Source organism: Microcaecilia unicolor, chromosome 1, assembly GCF_901765095.1.
Source record: "Microcaecilia unicolor chromosome 1, aMicUni1.1, whole genome shotgun sequence".
Classification (NCBI taxonomy): Eukaryota; Metazoa; Chordata; class Amphibia; order Gymnophiona; family Siphonopidae; genus Microcaecilia; species Microcaecilia unicolor.
This window is the reverse complement of record NC_044031.1, coordinates 635,626,744-635,651,668: the sequence shown is the minus strand read 5'-3', so window position 1 is coordinate 635,651,668 and position 24,925 is coordinate 635,626,744. Positions and strand designations below refer to the sequence as shown.

Below are 24,925 nucleotides of genomic sequence, written 5' to 3'. Positions count from 1 at the left end.
AGATTGAGGAGTGATCAGCTCCTAGAGCAGCTGCTGATCACAAAGGTATGCTAGCAAGAATGGGACTTTTTCACACAGCCCCCAGGGGAAGTAAAGGAGGGCTGGCCCTTGCCCATAGCTAAGAGCCAATAGGGAGAGCTCACAAAGAATCACACGCAGAAAACTGCAAACTTCAAGGATAGCAGCCATAATACACAAAGGTATCAAAACGCAAATGGACCACATCCTCTTCAAAAAATTGCTGAAAACTTACTTCTTTGTTAAAACGTACTCCCCTAGTTCCTTTGCTGATTAATATTCCCACCGCACTCCCCCCAAATCATTCATGCAGATGTCCCAATCTACATGCTAAACCTCGTGGACCTACCTCCCAGAAACGCCACAAGAACATCTCGCAAATTTCTCAACTTACACTACCCCCAGCTGCAAAAGACTGAAGTACAAACTGATGCATGCCACTACCTTCTCGTACATGAGCACGCAATTATGGAACGCATTACCCACAGACTTGAAAGCAATCAACGAAACAACTATCTTTCGAAAATCTCTGAAAACATTCTTCTTCAACAAGGCCTACAATGAGAACCTATAGCCTCACTAAGTCACCTCACCAACCCACTCAATTATGAAAGCTCACCTTATACAACTATCCTATTCACTCCCTTCCTTCTTCCCTCTTCCCTTCCTCGATCGCTACACATTACTAACTGTATCTGATATCCTGATATGACAATGTCAATAAATCTATGTAAGCCACATTGAGCCTGCAAATAGGTGGGGGAATGTAGGATACAAATGCAATAAATAAATAAATATGCATTGTCTATATGTCTATATAGACAATGCAACTGAATACAAATAATACTTATACTAAATATACATAACAATGCATCTTGTTTCCATGAATATGGAGGTAGAACAGGGATGGAGAAAGGAAGTGCAAAAAAGAGAGCTGTATGATAAATAGAATTAGAAAATGAGAGAATAGGAAAGTGAAAGTGTTGAAACAGAGGTAGATCACAGTATAAGCTGATCATGGACTGGCGGATGAAGGCATCTGATGAGCACTGATGCCTACAGATTGCTTTATTCTGTCCTCTTACCACTGAAGAAGAGGATGCGATGGTCCACATGTCTCTCATAAACAGCATCCACCTTCTCCAGGGTCCCTGGGATGCCCCGCCAGAATCCGTGAATCAGCGCTGGGCGAAGGGAGGTTAGATGTCGAGCTGAAGTGAGGCGCCAAAAATACTGACCTGAGAAGAGAGGGAGGACGCTAAAACATCAGCAAGACAGAGACACAAAGAGAAAGGACACTGACCAATAATAAAACCCTAGAAGCAGCCCATCCCTTGTCAACGAGAAATTCTTGACAATAGTTAAAGGGAAAGGGAAATGGGACTTGATATACCGCCTTTCTGAGGTTTTTGTAACTACATTCAAAGCAGTTTACATATATTCAGGTACTTATTTTGTACCAGGGGCAATGGAGGGTTAAGTGGCTTGCCCAGAGTCACAGGGAACTGCAGTGGAGTGAATGTATCACAAATATTAAAACAAACCTTTAAAGAAGAATGTCTCCCCTCTGATCTGAGTGACAGCATCAACCCCCAGCATGCAACGATCAGGAACTTTTCTACTAGACCTAGAACAAACAGAAAGAACCTTAGATAATAAAGGGAGACAGAAAGAGAACAGAGAGAAAATCTCTGAGATAGAAGCAGAAACTCTCTGTATTTATTTATGACATTTATATCCTGCATTATCCCAAACAAGTTCGGGTTCAATGTGGCTAACAATAAACATTTGCAAAATGTACAATACAATTAGTATTACCATATGTAGTAATAATACAATAGACAAACTTCATTACTATTGAATAACAAGAGCAGGATTCTGAGCATGCCTGAGAGCTAGCAATTACTAATGTGAGTAAGAGATTTACTAAGTAAAAATGCTTTCAACAGCTTATGAAATAAGAGATAATCGTTAATGTATCTTTATATCTTGATAGTCTGCATTATGAATAGATTTATGATGAAGATTCTTACAACTTGAATAATGAAGAATGAAATAATCCCTAGATGTAGGAAAAGCATTTCGTAAAAGCAGCTCTATCAGGTTTTGTATGTAGCAAGGTAATAAACCATGCAAAATTTGATAAACAAGTACAGAATGTTTTAAGGTAATCATTTTCTCTTTTCTTCTTTAGCCCTCTCTGTGTCCCTCTGTCTTTCCACTCTCTGCTCATCTCATCACTAAGATTAGATCATACTTCCATGATATCACAGTTTCTGCCTCCATGCCTGTGAAACCGCACCATGTAGCGTGAGGGAAAAAAGAGAACACTCACCCAACAGCCACATCACAAAGAACAGCCTTGCAAACTGAAGCTACACATAGGGGTGGTCCTCCGCTCCCGTCTCCTCAAACTCCTGCCCAGCACAAGTCGAACTGCTGCTTCTCCGTTTGTTTGTTTGTTTGTCTTTCTTTCTTTTTTTTTTAAAATTGCATCTCTTTTTGTTTTTTGAAGGAGCAGCACACTTCTGGCAGTCAAGTCAGAAAGACCACAAGCAGTGGCACCGAGCAGAGGAAAGGGCAAGCAGACCGGACAGTGGCATAGGACACCCGGGGTGGGGGAGGGACCTAGGGTGACCAGGTATACCCCTTTAAAACTGGTGCTGTATAGCCAGAACACCCCACCCTCAACCGCCCAGGAGACCTGGGTCAGGAGCTCCCCTAATAGAGAAATCCATGAGCTAGTGGAGATCTGTCCATCTGCCTGCTGGAGATAGAGATATACTGGCTTTCTGAGAAGTGATCTCTTCCTCCACCTGCTGGTAGACGGACAGAACCCACTAGTTCCTGGATTCATCTGCTGCTGACACTAAGGAATGGAAAGTAGACCCCTGCCTGTCTCTTCTTTCCCCTTTCTCCCTCCTTTCCTATCCTGCTTCTTTTCGATTTTGGCCAGCCTCAACTGCAGTTTAAGGGGGCATGTTGGAGGCGTACCGAAGGCAGGACAGGGGCGTGGTTAACACATGGCCGCCCTCAGCCGATAATGGAAAATGAAGGCCGGCCCTGATGAGCATTTGGCCGGTTTTACTTGGTCCATTTATTTTTAGGACCAAGCCTCAAAAAGGTGCCCCAACTCACCAGATGACCACCGGAGGGAATCGGGGATGACCTCCCCGTACTCCCCTAGTGGTCACCAACCCCCCTCCCACCCTAAAAAAAAAAAAAAAAAAACTTTTTTGCCAGCCTCTATGCCAGCCTCAAATGTCATACCCAGCTCCATGACAGCAGTATGCAGGTCACTGGAGCAGTTTTAGGGGGTATTGCAGTGCACTTCAGGCAGGCGGACCCAGGCCCATCCCCCCTACCTGTTACACTTGTGGTGGTAAATGGGAGCCCTCCAAAACCCACCCGAAACCCACTGTACCCACATGTAGGTGCCCCCCTTCACCCATAAGAGCTATGGTAGTGGTGTACAGTTGTGGGGAGTGGGTTTTGGGGGGGATTTGGGGGGCTCAGCACCCAAGGGAAGGGAGCTATGTACCTGGGAACTATTAATGTAGTCCACTGCAGTGCCCCCTAGGGTGCCCGGTTGGTGCCCTGGCATGTCAGGGGGACCAGTGCACTATGAATGCTGGTCCCTCCCACAACCAAATGCCTTGGATTTGGCCAGGTTTGAGATGGCCGGCATCAGTTTCCATTATCGGCGAAAACCGATGCCGGCCATCTCAAACCCAGCCATCTCTGACATTCGGCTGGCCCCAACCGTATTATCGAAACGAAAGATGGCCGGCCATCTTGTATCGATAATACGGTTCAGGACACCTCTTTACGGTGCCATATAGATGGCCGGCGCCGTTCGATTATGCCCCTCCATGTCTCCCTATTTCTATTTCTCCCTTTCTCTCTACTGTTCTCACCTTTAGCCTCTTTCTCCTTTCCCATCACTTCCCATCTTTCCCTCTCTTTTAGCCTCTCTTTCCTTCTGTCCTGAAATCTTTCAACGTTCCTGCATTCCCCTGTCTCCTTTACCCTTCCCCTCTCTATATCTCTCTCATTTCCTCTTTGTCTCTTTTGCCTTCCATCTTCCCCTCTCTCCTTATCTGTTTTTACCCTTCTCCTGGCTCCTTATGTCTCTTGACTTCTTTCTTCCTGACTTTTGTTCTCCCTCTCATCTTCTCTCACCCCCTTTCAACCTCTCTCTTTTTCTCTCTCTTTCTATCCTTCATTAGCCATTTCTCTGTTTTATCTATTGTATTCTTCCTTTCTTTCACTGTCTCTCCTGCACCCTCCTTTTCTTGTTCTCACCTGAATGTTGGGATCTCTCGAATAGAGGGTGACAGATCTCCCAATTCAGCAGTCACAGCAGGTTGCTCTGTTGAGTGAAGATTTTGGCTCCCTGTGATCCAGAAAATACACAAATCATTAAAATTTCTGACTGACCCTCCCTGTCTCCTAGGATTTTCAATGACATATCCCCAGAATCAAAGCTGTATCAGACAGTAGCATGTGTAAAAGGCTAACCTTCCTCCACCTGTCCTCTTACCTATCAGTGCCATAAGCCCACAGCATTGAGATCCAGTATAAATGTGCACTCATTCTCTGCAACTTCTCCTCCTCTCCCTCCTGATTTCCTGATTACAAAGGAAGAATACCTCATGACGCAGGAAAAGCCCCTGACACTGCTAATGTGCACCAACAAATTGAGAGGAGTCTGACAGAGAGAATGGGGAGGTGATGAGGAACCTGGGAGAGGGTGATAGAAAGGATTCTGAGGATGACTGGGAAGACAGAGAGGAACCTGGGGCAATGGAGAAGGGGAGAGATGGAGAGGAATCCACAGGGAGATGAAGAGGACTTCACCTGTAGAGGAGGAAAAGAAACTCAGATGAATTTGAAAGAGAGAATGGGGAAGAGATGAGGAACTCAAGAGTGGGTGATAGAAAGGAATCTGAGGATGAATGGAAAGATGGAGAAGAACCTGGGAGAGATGGAGAGGACTCCATGGGGAGATGAAGAGGACTCCACATATGGAGGAGGAAAACAACTGAGAGGGGGTGATAGGAAGCTAAGGAATTAGGGAGAAATGGTGGAAGAGGGAAGGGTGTTATGAGAGTAGCTTATGGTAAAGGAGGGAGAAAGAAGTCTGGGAGGGAGACAAAGAATCTAAGAGTAGGTGAAGATGAAGAGAAACGTGTGTGTGTGTGTGAGTGTGTGTGTGTGTGTGAGTGAGAGAAAGAGAGAGTTATGATGAGGAGGATAAGGAAAGGAGGAAGAAAAGAAACATGGGTTGAGGGGGAGGAGGAGGAAGAGATGGTGATGAATATGAGGGGAAAGGGACAGATGTTGAGAAACTGGAGGGGGAGGGGGTAAGAAGAAACAGGGTGAAGGAATAAGGTAAAGAGAACCTGGTGAACAAGGTGAGAAATCTAGGGAGGTTCTCCTCCACAGCTACTGTCCATTCATGGACAACCCTCCCGCGCTAGAAAATAAAAAAGTATTTTTCAGTGTGGGATTTGCCTATGCTGAGTGGGAAACTACCAGAGGAAGCCCCAGTGCATCCCATGGTAGTGCTCTTTTAGCAAACAGTAGGCCCACATTAAGCCTACCGCGCCTTAGTAAAAAAGCCCCTTTGTTTCTTGTCTTATTTCTCCTACAGTTCTCTGTATTTCCCTCTTTGTCCTCTTGTCTGGTTTTCTTTGACCCTCATATCTTTGCTTCTTCCTGTCTGTCTCTTGTCACAGATTTCTAAATAAATTGTTCTGTTTCTTTCAGGAGTGAAGGTTAGAAGAAGGTTAGCCCCAGACTGTACAACACTGGTGATGATTAGGTGGCCATGTTTTTGTCACCATAAAGTCTCTGTATCTCCGTCCTGTCTTCGGCATTCAGCTGGTACTGCAGGGGGTCCCCCACTGGGCCCTGGTAATACGGACGCATGATGGAGCGCTTCTGGGAGGAGTGAGCCAAGCCCAGGCTGTGCCCAAACTCATGGACTGCCACCGCAAAGAGATCTGTCCCATAATCCTCTAGGAAACCAAAGTAAACACAGGAATGAGACCAGAAAGGAGAGCCCAAGACAGGATGAATGAGGGGTATATAGTGAGAGACAATGAAAGAAAAATTCAAAACTTTTGATTATATCTGGCAGTTAGGCCTCAGTCTCATATTACTGCAAATGAATAAGGGAAAACAAATAAATAAATAGATTTTACAATCTCATAAATCACTGTTGTTTAACTTTTAGATTACTTACATCCCCAAAGTACTGGATAGATCTTCAGTCTAGACAGCTCAGAGATCAAATGCCTGCTGTTTGTAAATGATCTGGACATTTTCCCCCTGATTCTATAAAGGACACCAAAAATTGTGTGCAGAAATGTAGGTACAGTCCTGATTTGCCTGTGCAGTTTAATAGAATAATGAGCCAATAGTGCCAATAATTGGCTTTTTAACAAGCAATAATTGGCACTAATTAGATTTAATTGGGACTATCATGCGTAAATTTAGGCGTGTTTATGCGTGGTCTAAAAAGAGGGCGCAGAAATGTGAGGGTCACGGGTGTTTCAGGATGAAACAAGGGTGTGGTTTTGAGTAACACACATAATTACAGAATAATGGTGCCATTTTCATTGGTTCAAATGGCTGCACCTAAATTTATGCACAACTCTCCGCTTAAAGTGTGTATTCTATAAACTGTGGTGAACTTTAGGCACCACTTATGGAATACCGTGTAAACAGGTATTTTTCGGTACCACACATAGAATCTAACCCTTTATACCCTAAACCCACAAGGTCCCAAGATACTTTAAGCCCCGCTAGAGACCCTACTATAAATTAGGGGCTGTCCAGATGCCCCTGGAAAAGAATTATTTTCTAGAAAAAGTTTTTTAAAAACCCCACAGCAAAAATTCAAATTTTACCTAAACAGCCAAGATTATGCATAACTTAGTCTGATGCAGAGAGGCCTATACATTAATACCTTGTGCTAAAAAGGCACCAATATTTCAAAATGATTGATAGTGCCAAACATAATACAAATTGTCCCTCCCTGGACACTTTGAAGGTACTTGCTCAATATTGTGGGTGCATAGCACCCACTGGCACCTACAGAGCTGGCTCCTATGCTAAAAATGCCCTAGTGTAAGACTCAGTAAAAATGTAACACAACAAATTTTAACTTCTGCACAGTAGGACATTTCCTCAATGGCAAGTTGTAGCTATTATGCTATTAAATCCAGAATGCAGTGGTTAAATAATGTCTAAAATTTTTAGCTATAAGCTATAAAGTTTTACTTCAGGTATACTGCACTATTTCCCATCCCCCATCTCTCTTTTCCTATCAGCCACATGAAGGAATTTCTGGCTGGTCACATGCTCTAATGGTGAAAATGTTGCTAAGGCAACTGGCAACTCAGATACCTGGTGTATCTTGTTACAAAAGTAATTTACTGAGAAGAGGAATGGCAAGGACCAATTGCGAGCCTCCAGCACATATGAAAGTCCCAATTACAAGTCTCCAGCCCATATGCAGCACCTATGATTGGTCCAGGGTAGAGGACAGGTGGATGCTCACCACAGCCTATGAAACCATACTGCAGACAAAGGAACTCTGAAAAACTAGGCATGCTTGGAGAGAGAGTTTCAGATCCGTCCAATAGCCTATGGTTTTTCCCAAAGGGGTTTGCGCTCCCCCCTTCGTAGAATCTAATTCTCTATATCTAAGAATCTTTCTTTCTTTCTTTCTTTCTTTCTTTCTTTCTTTCTTTCTTTCTTTCTTTCTTTCTTTCTTTCTTTCTTTCTTCTTTCTTTCTTTCTTTCTTTCTTTCTGTTCTGTGACCTTTGTATGAGGAACAAACTTTTCTTCCTCCTTTTTCTCTTCTTTATATAATTAGTTGAATTACTTATAATTACCAGAGGTACTGATGTTAGATTTTGTAAGTTTGTTATAACTTTACAACTGATATCTGATGCTGTGATGGTGGGTGAGTAATTAAAGACTTTTAATTCTCTCTAATTCCTGTACATTTTTCTATAAGTCCTTATCTACCCAGGGCCTCAGCCCATTCATCTATGCAGACGACGTTACAATATACATCCTTTCAAACATGATTTATCAGAAATCACCAACGAAATCACCTCGGCTTGCACACCATGAACTCATGGGCAAACGCATTCCAACTAAAACTCAATACAGAAAAAAACACATTGCCTCATCCTCTCATCCCAATACTACACGAGAATACCTACAAACTTAATCACCCAGATTACACCCTCCCTATCTCAGATAACCTGAAAATCCTTGGTGTCACAATCGACAGGAACCTTACACTCGACAGCCAAGTTAATTCTACAATCAAGAAAATGTTCCACTCAATGTGGAAACTGAAACGCGTAAAACCATTCTTCCCTAGGGCAATGTTCCGCAACCTGATACAATCAATGGTACTAAGCCATGCCGACTACTGCAATGGAATTTATCGGGATGCAAACACACCAACTCATAAAGAAGCTACAGACTGCTCAAAACACAGCAGCCAGGCTTATTTTGGAAAATCGCGATTCGAAAGCGCCAAACCCCTTCGAGAAAAACTACATTGGCTCCCAATCAAAGAACGTATTACTTTCAAAATCTGCACCCTGTCCACAAGATTATCTATAGGCGATGCCCAGGATATATGTATGACCTCATAGACCTGCCAACCAGAAACTTAACCAGATCATCACGAACATATTTAAATCTTCACCACCCTAGCTGCAAAGGACTTAAGTACAAATCAGTTTATGGATCCAGTTTCTCCTATATAAGCATGCAACTCTGGAGTGCACTCCCAAGAGCCGTAAAGACAACGTACGACCACCTCAACTTCCGGAAATCACTAAAGACCAACTTATTCGAAAAGGCATACCCTACTGACCGAACTTAAATGCCTTAACCCAGCAACATAAAGAAACAAAAATGTATAATGAACTCTATATAACTCCTCTTCTCTACGATTCCCTACTGTATCTGTAATATATTTATCTCACTGACTATAACATCACTCTGTATTTGTTTCACCACCGGAGGTAGCTACTACCTCACGGTACAATGTAAGCCACATTGAGCCTGCAAATAGGTGGAAACATGTGGGGTACAAATGTAACAAATAAAAAAAATAAATAAAATTGCATAAGTTGTTTTGAGAATGGCATCCAAACGCAGCCTAGTACAATAACGTGAACACAACAAGGAAAATTGTGTTTTATTTTTAAGAAGAAGGTTTAAACCTCTTGCTTTGGATATAGCCCCAGGGGTGTCGGTGGCAGGGTGTTAACCTCCTGTATTCAGCATCCTCATGATCTTAGCCAAAGGGAACCATCCTTAGCTCAGAGCTCACACCCTGTGCTTAAGAACACAGCTAATCATAGCAGAGTATATGACAGCCCAAGACTGAAATGTCAAGGGTACAAAGCAATCGTTACAGACTTTCTACATTACAGTTTCTTGTGAGAAGGCCTTTTACTGGAGACAGTAAAACCATATTGTGGAAGGTATCTGAGCCCTGAAGGGTTTAGATATATAGGTGATTGGGCAATTGTATTTATTTATTTATTTATTCTTGTATCCCACTGTTATCCAAAAACAGGTTTCGGTTCAAAGTGACTTACAATATTACATTCTGGTTAAAATTACATGATGGTTTACAATTAGGAAGTGGAAAAGGACATTGATAGCTTATTAGTTAGTTATAGAATTTTTTGAAGAGGTAGGTTGAAAAATGGCTTTGAATTGGTAAAGGATTGCTCGGAGCGAAGCACCAAAGGGAGGATGTTCCAAGAGAAGGTGCCAAAAATAGAAGGCACTCTTTCTTGTTGATTCTAAATGTGTATAGATGGAAAAACAAAAGGCTGTACTGTAATGAAGGGCTACACCTTTCTGTGGCAAGAAGAAGGATCCTAAGTGAAAAATTCAAGCACTAGGTGGATAGCCAATTAAACTAGAGGAAGGGCATGACATATAAAAGAAAAGTATGAGGTGTCATCCCAAGCAAAAGCATTACAGTGGTAGCAAAAACAAAAGAAGACACCTTAACTCATTCATCAACAAGAAAGGGGAGAAGGAGATCAGAGTAAAAATTACAGAAAATCCAAGCAAGCCAACCAAAGAGTACTGGAAAGTTAAGAGCACAAATTTAAATTAAAAAATAATTATATTACGCAAGATCTATGCAATTTTCAGCAGATTACAGATAAAACACACAAAATAAATCATAATGAAACAACTTTACATCAAGTCAACAGAACTCCTGATCTAGAAGCCCTGATGATAGAAATGGACTTGGACATTGAGGCCAGGATGAAGACATGGTTCAATGAGTCTCATAAGAACATAAGAATAGCCATACTGGGTCAGACCAATGGTCCATCTAGCCCAGTATCCTGCTTCCAGCAGTGGCCAATCCAGGTCATAAGTACCTGGCAGAAATCCAATTAGTAGCAACACTCCGTGCTACCAGTCCCCGGCAAACAGTGGCTTCTCCCATGTCTATCTCAATAGCAGACTATAGGCTTTTCCTCCGGGAACTTGTCCAAACCTTTTTTAAACCCAGATATGCTAACCACTGTTACCACATCCTCCGGCAAGTATTCCTGAGCATAAGCACTATTCTATAAACCATGCCTAACTTTGGAGTCCTTTACAGAGCAGCAGTACACCCAATGCAGGCTTACTGCTCGCTCTTTCGGGTCTACTGCCGGCCAACGCAGCTGCCAGTGGTAGTCCTGAAAGAGCGCCCACCATTTCCGGGGGAAAAAGAAAGCCCCCGGAAATGGCTTGAGCAGTGGTAACCCAGCGGTAATCGGGCAGGTTACCACCGGATTGGTGCAAGAGCACTTATTGCCACCTCAATGGGTGATGGTAAGGGCTCCCCACTGCATAGCAATGTGGTAAGAGTTCTGTTACCACATGGCCATGCGCTTCTGGGGGCTTAACAGTCCCCACTGCTAGCGCAGGGCCCTTTTTCCCGCAACTTAGTAAAAGGACCCCTTTAAGCGCAGCTTAAAAAATAGAGCTTTTTCCGGTGCAATATCTAGAATTCACCCCTTTATTTTGGCAACATAAACCACATCTCATACAAAGAACATTTCTTGGCCCTGAATGAACCAGACTCTGAGTAGATTTGGGTTGAGATGGTAGGGATGCAGTTTTGGGGGTTACTAACTCCCACAGTCAGCAACGAACCTGGAAATTCAATGCAAACACCATATTCAGCGACCGGCACTGAATTTCTGTGGGGGATTTTTTTGACCATTAAAAACATCCGATTAAGCCGATATTCATCAGCTGACTGGCTACGTTATAGCATCCAAAGATAGACCTGCTATTTACACAGATCTATCTGGCTAAGCCACATAGAACTGGGTGCTCAACTCGGTTTAATGTGGGGTACAGATTGAAATTGAATTGAACTGAAGCTGCAGAAGGGGGGCAGAGAGAACTGAGGACTGGATCTATGACCCTCACCTGCTGACCGGAATGTCCAGTTTTCATCGCTGTCAAAATGGACGTTGCCAGCTCTGACGGGATCATCGGGGAAGAAAGCATGAGCGACCATACCCCCCATCCCATCGAAGGGGTACCCATCCTGGTGCTCCCTCTGCATGAACTCCACCAAGATGTCTGGGTTCCGGGCTCTCACCTCATGGAAGTGCAAGGGCGTGGCATCGCTCCACACCTTCAGTGCATAGAACATCAACACCCGCATGGTCTCCCGGCTCAGAAGTGAGTGCCGCGGGTACGACTTCACCCTACACGAGGGGAAAAGGGAAGTAAGAAAGAGACAAGGCAAAGAAGAGAAACAGAATAAGCCAGAGAGGCAGATGAAAAGATACAGCAGAGAGAGAGAGAGAGAAAGACAGAGAGATACAGAGGAGCCAATATCAAAACCACAGAAGGGAGCCCAGCTAACTCCCGTGGTCGCGGTGAAGCTGGAAATTCAATGCCAAGGCCGTGTCAGGAGACTAGCATTGAATTTCTGTGGGGGGGTTTTTGGCCGTTAAAAAACATAACTACCGTATTTTTCGGACTATAAGACGCACCGGACCATAAGACGCACCTAGGTTTTAGAGGAGGGAAAGAGGAAAAAAAAAATTTTCCTCTTTCCCTCCTCTAAAACCTAGGTGCTCCGGTGCGTCTTGTCCGGATTTTTGACCTCCGTTTTGTACTTACAGGATTCCATGTTCCCTGGTGGTCTAGTGACGTCGGGGCAGGAAAGAGCCCCCTCTTTCCTGCCCATCGCGCTGCTCTCCCTGCTTCTCAATGGTTTCCGACGGTCTCGGCGATATTCAAAATGGCCGCCGAGAATCTCGGCGGCCATTTTGAATATCGCCGAGACCGTCGGAAACCATTGAGAAGCAGGGAGAGCAGCGCGATGGGCAGGAAAGAGGGGGCTCTTTCCTGCCCCGACGTCACTAGACCACCAGGGAACACGGAATCCTGTAAGTACAAAACGGAGGTCAAAAACCGCTACCTTCGGACTATAAGACGCACCCCCCATTTTCCTCCCAAATTTTGGGGGAAAAAAGTGCGTCTTATAGTCCGAAAAATACGGTAGTTAAGCCAATATTTATCTGCTGACCAGCTATGTAATAATGGCCAAAGACAGACCTGCTATTTATGCAGGTCTATCTGGCTGCTAAATTTAGCCAGTCATCCAATGAATATTGGCGCTAACCGGTGACTGCGCTAGCCACGACGCAGTAATATTCAGCTGAGCTAGCTGGCTATCTCGTGCTGAATATTAGCATTTATTTATTTATTATTTATTTTATTTGTTACATTTGTATCCCACATTTTCCCACCTGTTTGCAGGCTCAATGTGGCTTACATGGTGCCGGAGAGGTGTTGGTAAACTCCGGAGTAAACAAATACAAATAATAGGTTAAGTAGTGGTAGGAAAAGGTTCAAGGTTCATGTGGTGGGGTCACATGAAGCAGAACAGGAGCAGTTTAGTGATCATTACGAGCTGTAGCCAGCTTGAGGCTATTTAACCGGCCAGGAGCTTTTCCTGGCTGGTTAAATAGTTTTAAATATCGGCGGGAGAGAGTATTAAGGATGCTGGGACCATTTCAAATTAACGCTGATTAAAATATCAATTTATCTGTTTCTTTCCTCTGTTGCATCCTCTTCTGCTCTTATAAGCGTTCTTTCATTTCTTTTACCACTAACTCAAGTATTCTTTATTTTGCAGGAAAAAAAAAGTATGGATGTTTTATTTTGTCCATATTTCTTATAATTTAAAAAAGTTCAAGAGTGTGGCTTGCAATTCACTTTTGTTGGACTCTAGGTTGCATTGGAGATGCTGGCACAGTGCAAGGAGCAAAAGTCTGCCTAGAGTTGCAGGATAATGTGGAATATACATTTTTTAAATACATAATAATAATAGAACATATTATTATGTTCTTTTATGAATGTTATAAAGAAGAAAATTAATAAAGAATTAAATATAAATACATAAATAAATATCAGAAGTCTGAAGAATGTGTCTGTGCGGTGATGGTAATTAAAGAGGCGAAATGAATGAGAAAGGCAATATGTTGACTTTCCAGCATTTGTGTGTTTACACCAGGGCTTGCCAACAGGGCCAGCGTTAGGCGGGGGAGGGGGCAAACAGGGCAGCTGCCCTGGGCCCCACAGCTCCAGGGGGCACTGTGGTCTAGGCACCTTTTCCCCTTCTATCCACCACTGTCTCCTCCTCCCTTCCCTTCACCTTCCCAATCTTCTTTAAAAATTTATTTCCCTTCTCAGAGGGGCCCCGGCGCAATAGCCATCCTCACAAGCTGCCTGCAGCTGCCCCGAAGTTTTCCCTCTCTGCTGTGATCCACCCCCTCTGATGCAACTTCCTGTTTCTGTCTTGGCAGATCGCAACAGAGAGGGAAAGCTTTGGGGCAGCCGCGGGCAGCTTGTGAGGATGGCTGCCATGCCGGGGCACCTCTGAGAAGGGAAATAAATTTTAAAGAAGAACACAAAATGAGGGGAAGGGAGAGAGACAGACCATGATGGGGAGAAGGGTAAGAGATGCCCTGGCATCCTAATAGCAATACAGGTGGGGAGATCAGGGGAGGGGGAAGGGAGGAGAGGGGATCAGGGGCTCCCTCCTTAATTTCTGCCCTGAGCCCACCATGTCCAAAACTGACCCTGCTTCCCAAACTGTGGGTAACACTGCAAATGGGCTTGCAAAACCCACACTTTGGGTTGCAACCTGAGCAGGCTTACACTGAAATGTCATTAGCCCCTGCCTCCTGGGGTTGTGGCCCCAGAATGTTTGATAAGTGCTGGTTTACACACTTACTAAAAAAGAGAATATCATGAGCCCCCTCTAATGGTAATAAGAAAAACAACATTAGCTAAGGAAGGTGGACAGAAAGATAGAGACCTTAGGGTCACAGCTGCTGATTAAATTGATCTGTATATTGAGTTCTGGGCCAACCCTGGGCACCAGCACTGAATATCAGGGTCATCAATGGTGCCTGGAAGTTATGCAGGTTTGGACAATATTCAGTGTGTTACAGAGCTGCCAAGGGGGCCGATCCACTCAGCGGGAGATTTAGGGTCCGCACCCAGCTCCACACCTCCCCATCCATTGCTCCACCCAACGCCACCCACAACTACGCCCATTTCTCCATCCCAGCTTAGCTCATTCGCAGCCAGTGGCTACAGGAGTGGTCTCCCCGTCCAGCAGCAACAGGAAACGCCTTCATAAAACATCATCTCCTGTGCAGACTCATGGTGTACCAATGGGGGCCACATGAGCACCATCAGTGGCCATGCTATACATGGCTACATTTGAGGAAGATAACTTGTATGCCTCACCGCGTTTTAAGAAGGTATTGATGTGGAAAAGGTTTTTAGACAACATATTCTTCTTGTGGGATGACACTGAAGACACTTTGAAAGAATTTTTGTTATGGATAAACCAGTTGAATCCAAATTTAAAATTTGAAGAACATCATGATACCGTGGTCATTAATTATTTGGATTTCAAACAGGCGGGGAGACTAATTATCACATTATTTAGGAAAGATGTGGATAGAAATAATTTTTTGAAATTTCACAGCTTCCATCCTTATCATTTAAAAACAAGTTTACCTGTGAGTCAATTTTTAAGATTACGACAGATATGCCATGATGACAGACAGTTCCAAATATAAGCTGCTCAACCGCAACAACAGCTTCCTGCAGCTTCCTGAGAAAGGTTGTTATGAAGGCATACCAAAGGACATGTTATGCACAGAGATCTCTATTGTTGCAGTATAAGTAAGATGATAATAGGGAGAAATTAGGACTAGTGGAGGAGTGGCCTAGTGGTTAGGGTGGTGGACTTTGGTCCTGAGGAACTGAGTTCAATTCCCACTTCAGGCACAGGCAGCTCCTTGTGACTCTGGGCAAGTCACTTAACCCTCCATAGCCACATTGAGCCTGCCATGAGTGGGAAAGTGTGGGGTACAAATGTAATAAAAAATAAATGTATTACAATAGTCAGACATTTATCTCAATGGCATATTTTACAATTACATTCATGTTTTCAAGAACATCCTGTCACTGCTTTCCAAAGAGGTCGCAATTTTGGTGAAATTGTGCTTTAAAATTTATAGAGTGCTAGTAATCACACGTGTGAGGGGCATGTCAACATTTTACATACACAGGTTATAGAATACTGTCATTTCCTGTTACTTTGACATGGCGTAAGTGGTTGTATCTAAATGTAGGCGTATAAATGCCGACCAGCACCAGTATTCTATATGGAGTCTGGTGCCCAGATGCCATTATAGAATCTTTTCTCAGCATGTTGCATTTTAGCACCTAACTTCTGGCTCTCTTTATAGAATTTCCCCAATGTGTATAGTACTGGTGGACAATATGCATGAACCCCTTCCAATATTGGGTTGTATGTTTCTAAGTAGTAAAATTCTTTTTCATACTGGGTTTCCAAGTGGCAGCTCCACGTCTGTTGGTTAGGTTGATCCTTTCCTGTTTTTTTGGTAAATTGCCCATTTTGGAAGACTTTTTTTTTTTTTGTCATGCATCCATGGATAGAGGATGAGAGAATAAAATTATGGCAGATGAGAGAATGAGAAGCAAGAACAAAGACAGAGAAGGAGAAGAGACAGACAGAGGACGAGAGAGGCAGTGAGATGTAGAGGCGAGGCTCAGTTTTACTCACTTCCAGGAGATGTTCTTCTTGGCCCAGGAAGACCCAGCACTGCGCTTCATTCTTTTTCTACTTCTCCGTTTCCTTTTTCTCTTCTCCAGAGGGATGGGGCTGATGTCAGGCAACGAGCAACGTGGTGTATGGATAAGTGCCAGTGTGGCATCATCTGGGGCAGAAATTAAGCAAAATGAGGTGGGAGAGGGATTCAAGTTTGATGCATTTCAGAGTATAGACAGCAGTGTTGGTATCGATCTAGAAGAACACAGAATTCTCTGCAGACGGTAAAGCCTTGTACTGGAGCAACAGAAGAATCATCCAGAGAAAAAGGGATTTTGTTATCTCAGAAAGTTATGTACAACCACATCTTTGAGTTTTCCTTACACTGAGGCCCACCCACTCTAATTCCTGTTTTATTTATAGAGGGCTCCTTTTACAAAACTGTGCTACCAATTAGCAGCATGCAGAATGCGAAGAAGTTCATGGGAATAGAATGGACTTCTTCGCATTCAGTGCACTGCTAATCGGTAGCACAGCTTTGTAAAAGGAGCCCAGAATCTGTGACTTTTCAAATTACAGAAAATGGGTTCAAATTTGGCATTTTTAAGATAATGTATTTCATAGCAGTTAGTAAAAGAGAAATTTAAAAAGCAGGAAACTCACTTTCATTGAGCCAAATAAAAGGATCAGAAAGGATGGGGTGGGGTGGTGTAATAATGGGAGGGTGGAACTGAGATTTTAGAGAAAACTTTTTGAGCCAACCTAAGTCTACCATCCCTAAAAAGAATTTGAAAAACAAGGAGTAGAGGGATTGGGTTAACTACTGGTATGCTATGGATTCTAAGTCAGACACAAAGGAAACCACTGTTGAACATCTTCCTAGTGCTGGAAGTAAATGAAGCCTCTAATGAGAAGACTGAGTGGAAGGTGGAGGTCCACCATTAAGGAGAACTCAAAAATAGCATAAGAGAATCCCAGAAAAAAGGAAAACATCATCTGGTGGGAGATTTGATCATAAAAGGATTATATTTGGGGTAGCATTGGAGATAGACAAGAAGGCCAACCGGGGCAGACTCTGGTAAAATACATGCTGCGTTAGACAGGTGTTTATTTACTGAATAGCACTTAAGTTTATATTTGGCATTTACAGATCACCAACCCACCCCTAGGTGAACTCCCTTTATATAGGACAATCAAGGGACAAGTATCTTCATTACAGAGCCGGTGGTGGGAGGCGGGGATAGTGCTGGGCAGACTTATACAGTCTGTGCCAGAGCCGGTGGTTGGGAGGCGGGGCTGGTGGTTGGGAGGCGGGGCTAGTGCTGGGCAGACTTATACGGTCTGTGCCCTGAAGAGCACAGGTACAAATCAAAGTAGGGTATACACAAAAGTAGCACACATGAGTTGTCTTGTTGGGCAGACTGGATGGACCGTGCAGGTCTTTTTTCTGCCGTCATCTACTATGTTACTATGTTACACCATAATTGTTCAATCCTACTCCTTGTTATCCCCTATCATAGTTCACCTTTTCACACTTGTGAATCACATCAACATGACCTTCATTCAGTGCAATACATGTTCTGCTTTAATTCTAAAGCAAACTATCTGGAACCTTAGAACTTGTCCTATCTGTCTCCAAATATCATCTTTGAAAGATGAGATCAACAAACTCAAGAAGGAATTAGCTACAATTAAAGAAGCATCCAGCCAATTTACCACCACCACTGCCACAGAGAATGAAACAACAGAAGAATAGATGGGTCACAGTAGGCTCTGGTAGACTAAGACCTGTGACACAGAAGCACTCACTCTGCCAACCTTTGCCCCTCTCTAATTCTTTTGCTGTGTTGCATCATAATTATGCTGAAAAAAGAATTACTGTGGTGGAACAAGAGGCAATGAAAGTAGCACAACCCAAGAAACATCCCCCAAACAATGACAGATTGATGAAAAGCAGAACATTCTTACTGCTAGGAGACTCTATTATCAAAGTGAATGGGCTATGCTCGCATTACCATTCCAGCAGCTTTGTAAACGGGGGGTTAGTAAGTTCAGTAACAGCCTCCTAAATTGTCTCCAAATTAACTACTGCAGGGTTGAGAAAGAAGTAAAATCAGCAAAGTCAAACCTGTAGTACTGGCAGAAGCCTGTGGGATTATAGAAGCAGTCATTTTTTCCAAACTTCCAGGCTGCACAGCTGTTAATTGAGCTTGCTCCGCCCAACTCCATGCCCTTCTGGGCTGCATTTTCTTGCAGGCCAGGACCCAGAGAAACTATTTCCCAAGACTCTGCCACGCTAGCTCCTAGCTAGGCCAGAGTCAATGTCAACGGAGAACTCTGAGCTTGCAGTTTGAAGGGGTGGTGGGGGTGGTGCGCTCTCCGTTCTGGGTTAAGAGTCACATCTCCAACTGATGTGTTTGGATGCTCCCTCCATTGCCTCCATCAAAGCTGGAGTTTCCTGAGAAAGTACAGTTCCAGGTCACATCACAAATCGTTCCATGGGTCTAGATAGAGAGGAAGCCACAGACTGTGCAACCGCCCCCTGCTGGTGTCCTTTTTGCTTCTCCATTGAGTAAACAAGAGCAGAAGAAATAAAGACACGCTTAGAGGTCAGTTAGGTCCACCATCTTGGATCCCGACTGCAGGAAATTTGGCCCAGTACTTTCAAACATTTTCGTAAGTGATATTGCTGAAGAGCTCTCTGGTAAGGTTTGCCTCTTTGTGGATGATTTCAAAATCTGCAATAGGGTAGATAACCTTGATGGTGTGGATAGCAAGAGGATGGACCTAGTGAAGCTTGACGTATGGTTCAGAATTTGTCAGCTGAGATGTAATGCTAAAAAATGCAGGGTCACAAGCAGCAGTACAGTTTAGGAGGTGACGCACTTTTGTGCACGAAAGAGGAGCAGGACTTGATGATCTTAAGGTGGCAAAACAGATAGAAAAGGTGATGGTGAAAGCTTGAAGGATGCTTGGGTGCATAGGGAGAGAAATGGCTAGCAGGAAAAAGGATAATGCTTTTGTATAAGACTCTGGGGAGACCTCATTTAAAGTACTGTATACAATTCTGAAGACCACACCTTTAAAAAATATAAACAGGATGGAGTCAGTCCAGAGGGAAGTTACTAAAATGGTCAGTGCTCTTTTTCATAAAGCGTATGGGGACAGACTTAAAGATCTCAATATTTTGGAAGAAAGATGGGAAGAGGAAATATGATAGAGACGCAACCTGGTACAGTCAATGGTGCTGAGTCACCTCGATTACTGCAATGCATTCTATGCTGGCTGCAAAGAACAAATCATCAAGAAACTTCAAACAGCCCAGAACACTGCAGCCAGACTCATATTTGGAAAAACAAAATACGAAAGTGCAAAACCACTAAGAGAAAAGCTACACTGGCTGCCACTTAAAGAACGTATCACACTCAAGATCTGCACATTAGTTCATAAAATCATTCACGGAGATGCCCCGGCCTACATGTCAGACCTTGTTGATTTACCACCCAGAAATGCTAAAAGATCAGCCTGCACATTCCTTAATCTACACTTCCCCAGCTGTAAAGGACTGAAATACAAACTAACACATGCGTCCAGCTTTTCATACATGGACACGCAACTGTGGAATGCCTTACCACGTAACTTAAAAACAATTTATGAACTAACCAACTTTCGCAAATCTCTGAAGACATATCTCTTCAATAAGGCATATCACAACATCGATCAATTATTGTAAATGCAACACATCACCACTTTACCTTTTATTCTAACTGGTTTCTTTCTATGCCTATTATCCTATTCTCTATGCAACTCCAAATGAAACTTTCTTACTCTGGAATGGCGAATGCCATAACCGAACATTGTAAGCCACATTGAGCCTGCAAAAAGATAGGAAAATGTGGGATACAAATGCAACAAATAAATAAATACCTATGTAGGATTTATGCACAGGAGGCGAGTCTCTTTCAATTGGAAGGAAATTCTGGAATGGGGGGGGGGGGGGGGGGAAAAGGATGAAGGTGTAAGGGGATAGACTCAGGAATAACCTGAGGAAATACTTCTTCACGGAAAGTGTGCTGAATTCATGGAACAGCCTCCCAGTGGAGATTCTGGAAACTAAGACTGTCACAAGAGAAGCTTTCTGTTTAAGAAGTAGAGAGCTGTGGTAGCCGTGTTAGTCCATTTTTAAAGGTAATCAATAGAAACAGAATAAAATAAAACATAAAAAAGAAAATAAGATACCTTTTTTATTGGACTAACTTAATACATTTTTTGATTAGCTTTCGAAGGTAGCCCTTCTTCGTCAGATCAGAAATAAGCAAATTTTGATAAGTAACAGCACATATAAGTGAAGCATCAAAGTATTTCAGTTCTAGCCCATTATAAACCATGAAATTTCACTGCTTTGTCACCCTCTGATCACCATGCTTATCTCCCTGTCCCTCATCCTCTCAGCCCTCTGTTTTCTCACCTAGCCCACCCCTCCTTCATCTTTCAGACTGTCACTGAAATACTTCGATGTTTCACTTTTATATGCTGTTACTTATCAAAATTTGCTTATTTCTGATCTGACAAAGAAGGGCTACCTTCGAAAGCTAATCAAAAATAGTCCAATAAAAAGGGTATCATCTTTTCTATGTTTTATTTTATTCTATTTCTATTGATTATTTAAGAAGTAAAACAGACTTAACTGTGATATTGGCCTCATCCAGGAAACCCATAAGTACATAAGTACATAAGTACATAAGTAGTGCCATACTGGGAAAGACCAAAGGTCCATCTAGCCCAGCATCCTGTCACCGACAGTGGCCAATGCAGGTCAAGGGCACCTGGCACGCTCCCCAAACGTAAAAACATTCCAGACAAGTTATACCTAAAAATGAGGAATTTTTCCAGTCCATTTAATAGCGGTCTATGGACTTGTCCTTTAGGAATCTATCTAACCCCTTTTTAAACTCCGTCAAGCTAACTGCCCGTACCACGTTCTCCGGCAACGAATTCCAGAGTCTAATTACACGTTGGGTGAAGAAAAATTTTCTCCGATTCGTTTTAAATTTACCACACTGTAGCTTCAACTCATGCCCTCTAGTCCTAGTATTTTTGGATAGCGTGAACAGTCGCTTCACATCCACCCGATCCATTCCACTCATTATTTTATACACTTCTATCATATCTCCCCTCAGCCGTCTCTTCTCCAAGCTGAAAAGCCCTAGCCTTCTCAGCCTCTCTTCATAGGAAAGTCGTCCCATCCCCACTATCATTTTCGTCGCCCTTCGCTGTACCTTTTCCAATTCTACTATATCTTTTTTGAGATACGGAGACCAGTACTGAACACAATACTCCAGGTGCGGTCGCACCATGGAGCGATACAACGGCATTATAACATCCGCACACCTGGACTCCATACCCTTCCTAATAACACCCAACATTCTATTCGCTTTCCTAGCCGCAGCAGCACACTGAGCAGAAGGTTTCAGCGTATCATCGACGACGACACCCAGATCCCTTTCTTGATCCGTAACTCCTAACGCGGAACCTTGCAAGACGTAGCTATAATTCGGGTTCCTCTTACCCACTTTACAAGAAAAGAAGAGGGTTGTGAGATAAGAGATACTCTGAGTTTTGGAATATGCTACCAGAACACTTAAGATTGCAATCATCACTAGACAGGTTCAGGATGGACCTTAACACTTTTTTTATTCAAGGATGCATTTGCTAGTCTGTTAGTCCCCTTTCACTGGAGACATTTGGATGTCAGTTTGGAGCATGTAGCTTTTAACCTTATTCATCCCCCCCCCCCCCCCAATCCTATCAAATTTTGTAGTTCCTCCCTACTTTCTTTCTCTTAACTCATGGCTGTCTGATTTATACTACCTCTTCTTTTTAGTCTGTAAGCTGTCAGGATGACTTGTCTGATGGGTGGGGTGGAAAGTTTTAAATAAACTTAAACTTGAAACTTGAAGACTGTATCTGAATTCAAGAAAGCTTGACACAAGTGCATAGGATCTCTAAGGGAAAAGAAGGGATAGTAGATGGCAAGGATGGAGGGACTGGATACAACATGTGGTTTTCATCTGACTTCATTTTTCCATGTTTCTATGTTAAGAGAAGCTCCATCCTGTAATTCTGCTATAGAAAGCAGATTATGCATTGATTATTTAAGTCTAGAATCACAGAAAACTGGGGTTTGTGCAAGTAACAATGAGGCTGACTTTGACAAAAACTTAAATAAGGACTGGAGGTTTGATGGCTTCCCTCTGTCCTTTTTCTCGAGTGTAATACCTGGAATTCCCGTCTCTGTGATGCCTGCAAAGTGCTGCATGCTCCGTATTGCATTGGTCACTGCTTCCCAGGTCTGCAGCTTTCCTGAGACTGGATCAGGCAGAGGGAGGTAACCATAGCGTGTCAACCAGTCCTAAAGAAGAGGGAACATAGATAAGGGATTTAGAAATCACATGACCTAGGATCAAGCAGTGATGCCTTCATTGTGTTTGAAACCCTTTTTGTCCCAGGAAACAATAGGGTAAATGATCTGCAAAATGATGGCAGAAACAAGCAGACCAAAGCAGAAGGTCAAACCAAATGCTTATTGAAATGATATAAATTCAAACTGCCTGATACAGGCCGTGTTTCACCCACCTCAGGACTGTATCAGGGGCTCTATATGGTGGCAGCAAAACATTTCACCACATTGGTATGACAGAAAACTCCAGAAGATGGCAGCCTCGCCTCATGGAACCAACAGAATCTCCACACACGACATATTCACAAACAGCGTTACATTTGGTTTGACTTTCTCTTCTGGTCTGCTTGTTTTTGCCATAATTCTGAAACCCTTTTTGTTTCTGATGTATGATATATGGTAGGGAGCTGAAGGGAAACCAGAAAAAGTGTATGTGTGGGGGGGGGGGGGGGGGGGAAATTTGATTTTACAGGATATGTAATGGGGGAAAACTGGGGAGTGGGGGAAATACTGCAGGAAAGGAGATGGACACAAACCAGAGGTGTAATGTTGTGATGGAAAGGGGTGGGAATAAAACCAGAGAAAGAAGGGGAAGATTTTGCAGGACAGAGAGACAGATGAAAAATCAGAGACAGATGAAAAATCAGACAGGGGAAAAGATGTTGCAGGCAGGGGGTTAGAGACAAATTCAGAATGGAGAGATGTTGCATGGAAGGGACGAGGGGAATCTTGGGAAGAGAGGTGTTGCAGGGCAGAGGGGTGGGGGGAAACCAGAGAGACAAGAGGGTATTGTTACAGGGCAAGAGAATGGGAGAAAAACCAGTATGGGGGGGGGGGGGAGAGATGCTGTACTACAGAGGAAGTGGAGGCACAACTAGAATGGGGGAGGTGTTTCGGGGTAGGAGGTGAGGGAGAAGTACTGAGCTTGCGAGAAGGGGGACAGTGTCAGTGGGAATACAGAGGGGGAGATCATTTGCATTCTTCCACCTGCCAGTCTGATCTCCCTACCCTTTGACTCCCAAATTAAAGTCACTCTCCACCTGTGGGAGATGGAAGCTATCTGCTGTTGTTGAGAGGTTATGGAAGGGGCTAGAAGAATATAAATACATTTCTATTTGTTAAAAGTATAAAAGGAAGGCTGGGTAGCCTTATAGCTAAGCAGTAAGAAAGTCTTTCTAACTGCACAAAACATGAGGCTTCAGATCTGGAGAGAGAGATAGAGCCTTGAGAACAAGATGCTAAATCAGATAATCAGCATATTTAAATATAAACTAAACAGGAAGTAAGAGGGAGGGGATGCCTTCTCTGGCACATGCAAGCACAAGATACTTATCTTCAAATTACCACCAGCAGCTCAGAAACTTACTACCTTGCAGCTTATTTTATAGTAGATGAAAGTTGTATATTACGGACGGTGTATCATGTAAGATATGCGGTAGATAAGGGGAATAAAAGAAGGAGGAAGGATCTTTCACTGGTTTGATGAACTTCAATACGATAGACTCACCACAATCTCACTGCTTTCATCAACTGGTGTTGGAGTGGGCGAGGACAATGTGGGCATGGATAATGCCAGCCAGTGGAGAAGTGGCAGCACTGTCTTTATCCAGATCCAACCTCTTTCCATCTTCCAAGCCAGACTTGGGTATTACTGGTCCATGGAGTAAGAAGGTGCACTTCAGATGAGTTAATAGCTCCCAACTAGGAGCTGCTCTGTATCACATTAATCACTCAGAGGCAGGGGCTAAAATCAAACACATCAAATCAAAATCAAAAATCTAGAACCAATTCTATTGCTTAAATCAAATCCATAGATTTACAGCTTTTACCCCTATTGTTATCGGAGGATCTAAGGATTTCCCTTTCTTTATATTTTTTTAGTTTCAACCCACCTGATATTCAGCCCAAGGTGGTAAACGGTGTCTGAGTCACTCACAGCCACAGACTGAGATGACCCTAGATTTTCTCCTGGCCATTTAAATGGCTTTGAATATCAGGCGGAATATTTTTATTGAGTTTTCATATCGATATGTGAAAGAGAAAACAAATCAACATAACAATTTCCACCCACACTGTGTGTCTGCCAAACATGGAAAAAAAAGAAAGAAACACAAAATTGTGATGTTATACTTATTAAAGAAATAAATGGGCAAAAATATTAAAAAAAAAAAAGCCCATCCCAATATATACCATCAAATCAAACATATCCCCCTGTTTTCTAAGCCACACTAGCGGCTGGCGGTGCACTAATACCGAGACAGCC

At 43.2% G+C, this 24,925-nt stretch overlaps 1 protein-coding gene across 1 annotated transcript in view; it reads right to left on the bottom strand.

The window, feature by feature from the left end:
- Positions 1–24,925, bottom strand: part of LOC115460504 (matrix metalloproteinase-17-like) — a 63,900-nt gene that overhangs the window by 17,560 nt on the left and 21,415 nt on the right. The window contains exons 3-10 of the mRNA XM_030190269.1: positions 24,170–24,406; positions 22,482–22,614; positions 16,218–16,371; positions 11,519–11,802; positions 5,865–6,041; positions 4,324–4,414; positions 1,563–1,645; positions 1,104–1,256 (exon numbers count right to left, since the gene is read on the bottom strand). Coding sequence (XP_030046129.1) covers positions 1,104–1,256; positions 1,563–1,645; positions 4,324–4,414; positions 5,865–6,041; positions 11,519–11,802; positions 16,218–16,371; positions 22,482–22,614; positions 24,170–24,289 — 1,195 coding nt within the window. The 5' untranslated portion in view covers positions 24,290–24,406. The remainder of the gene's footprint in view (positions 1–1,103; positions 1,257–1,562; positions 1,646–4,323; positions 4,415–5,864; positions 6,042–11,518; positions 11,803–16,217; positions 16,372–22,481; positions 22,615–24,169; positions 24,407–24,925) is intronic.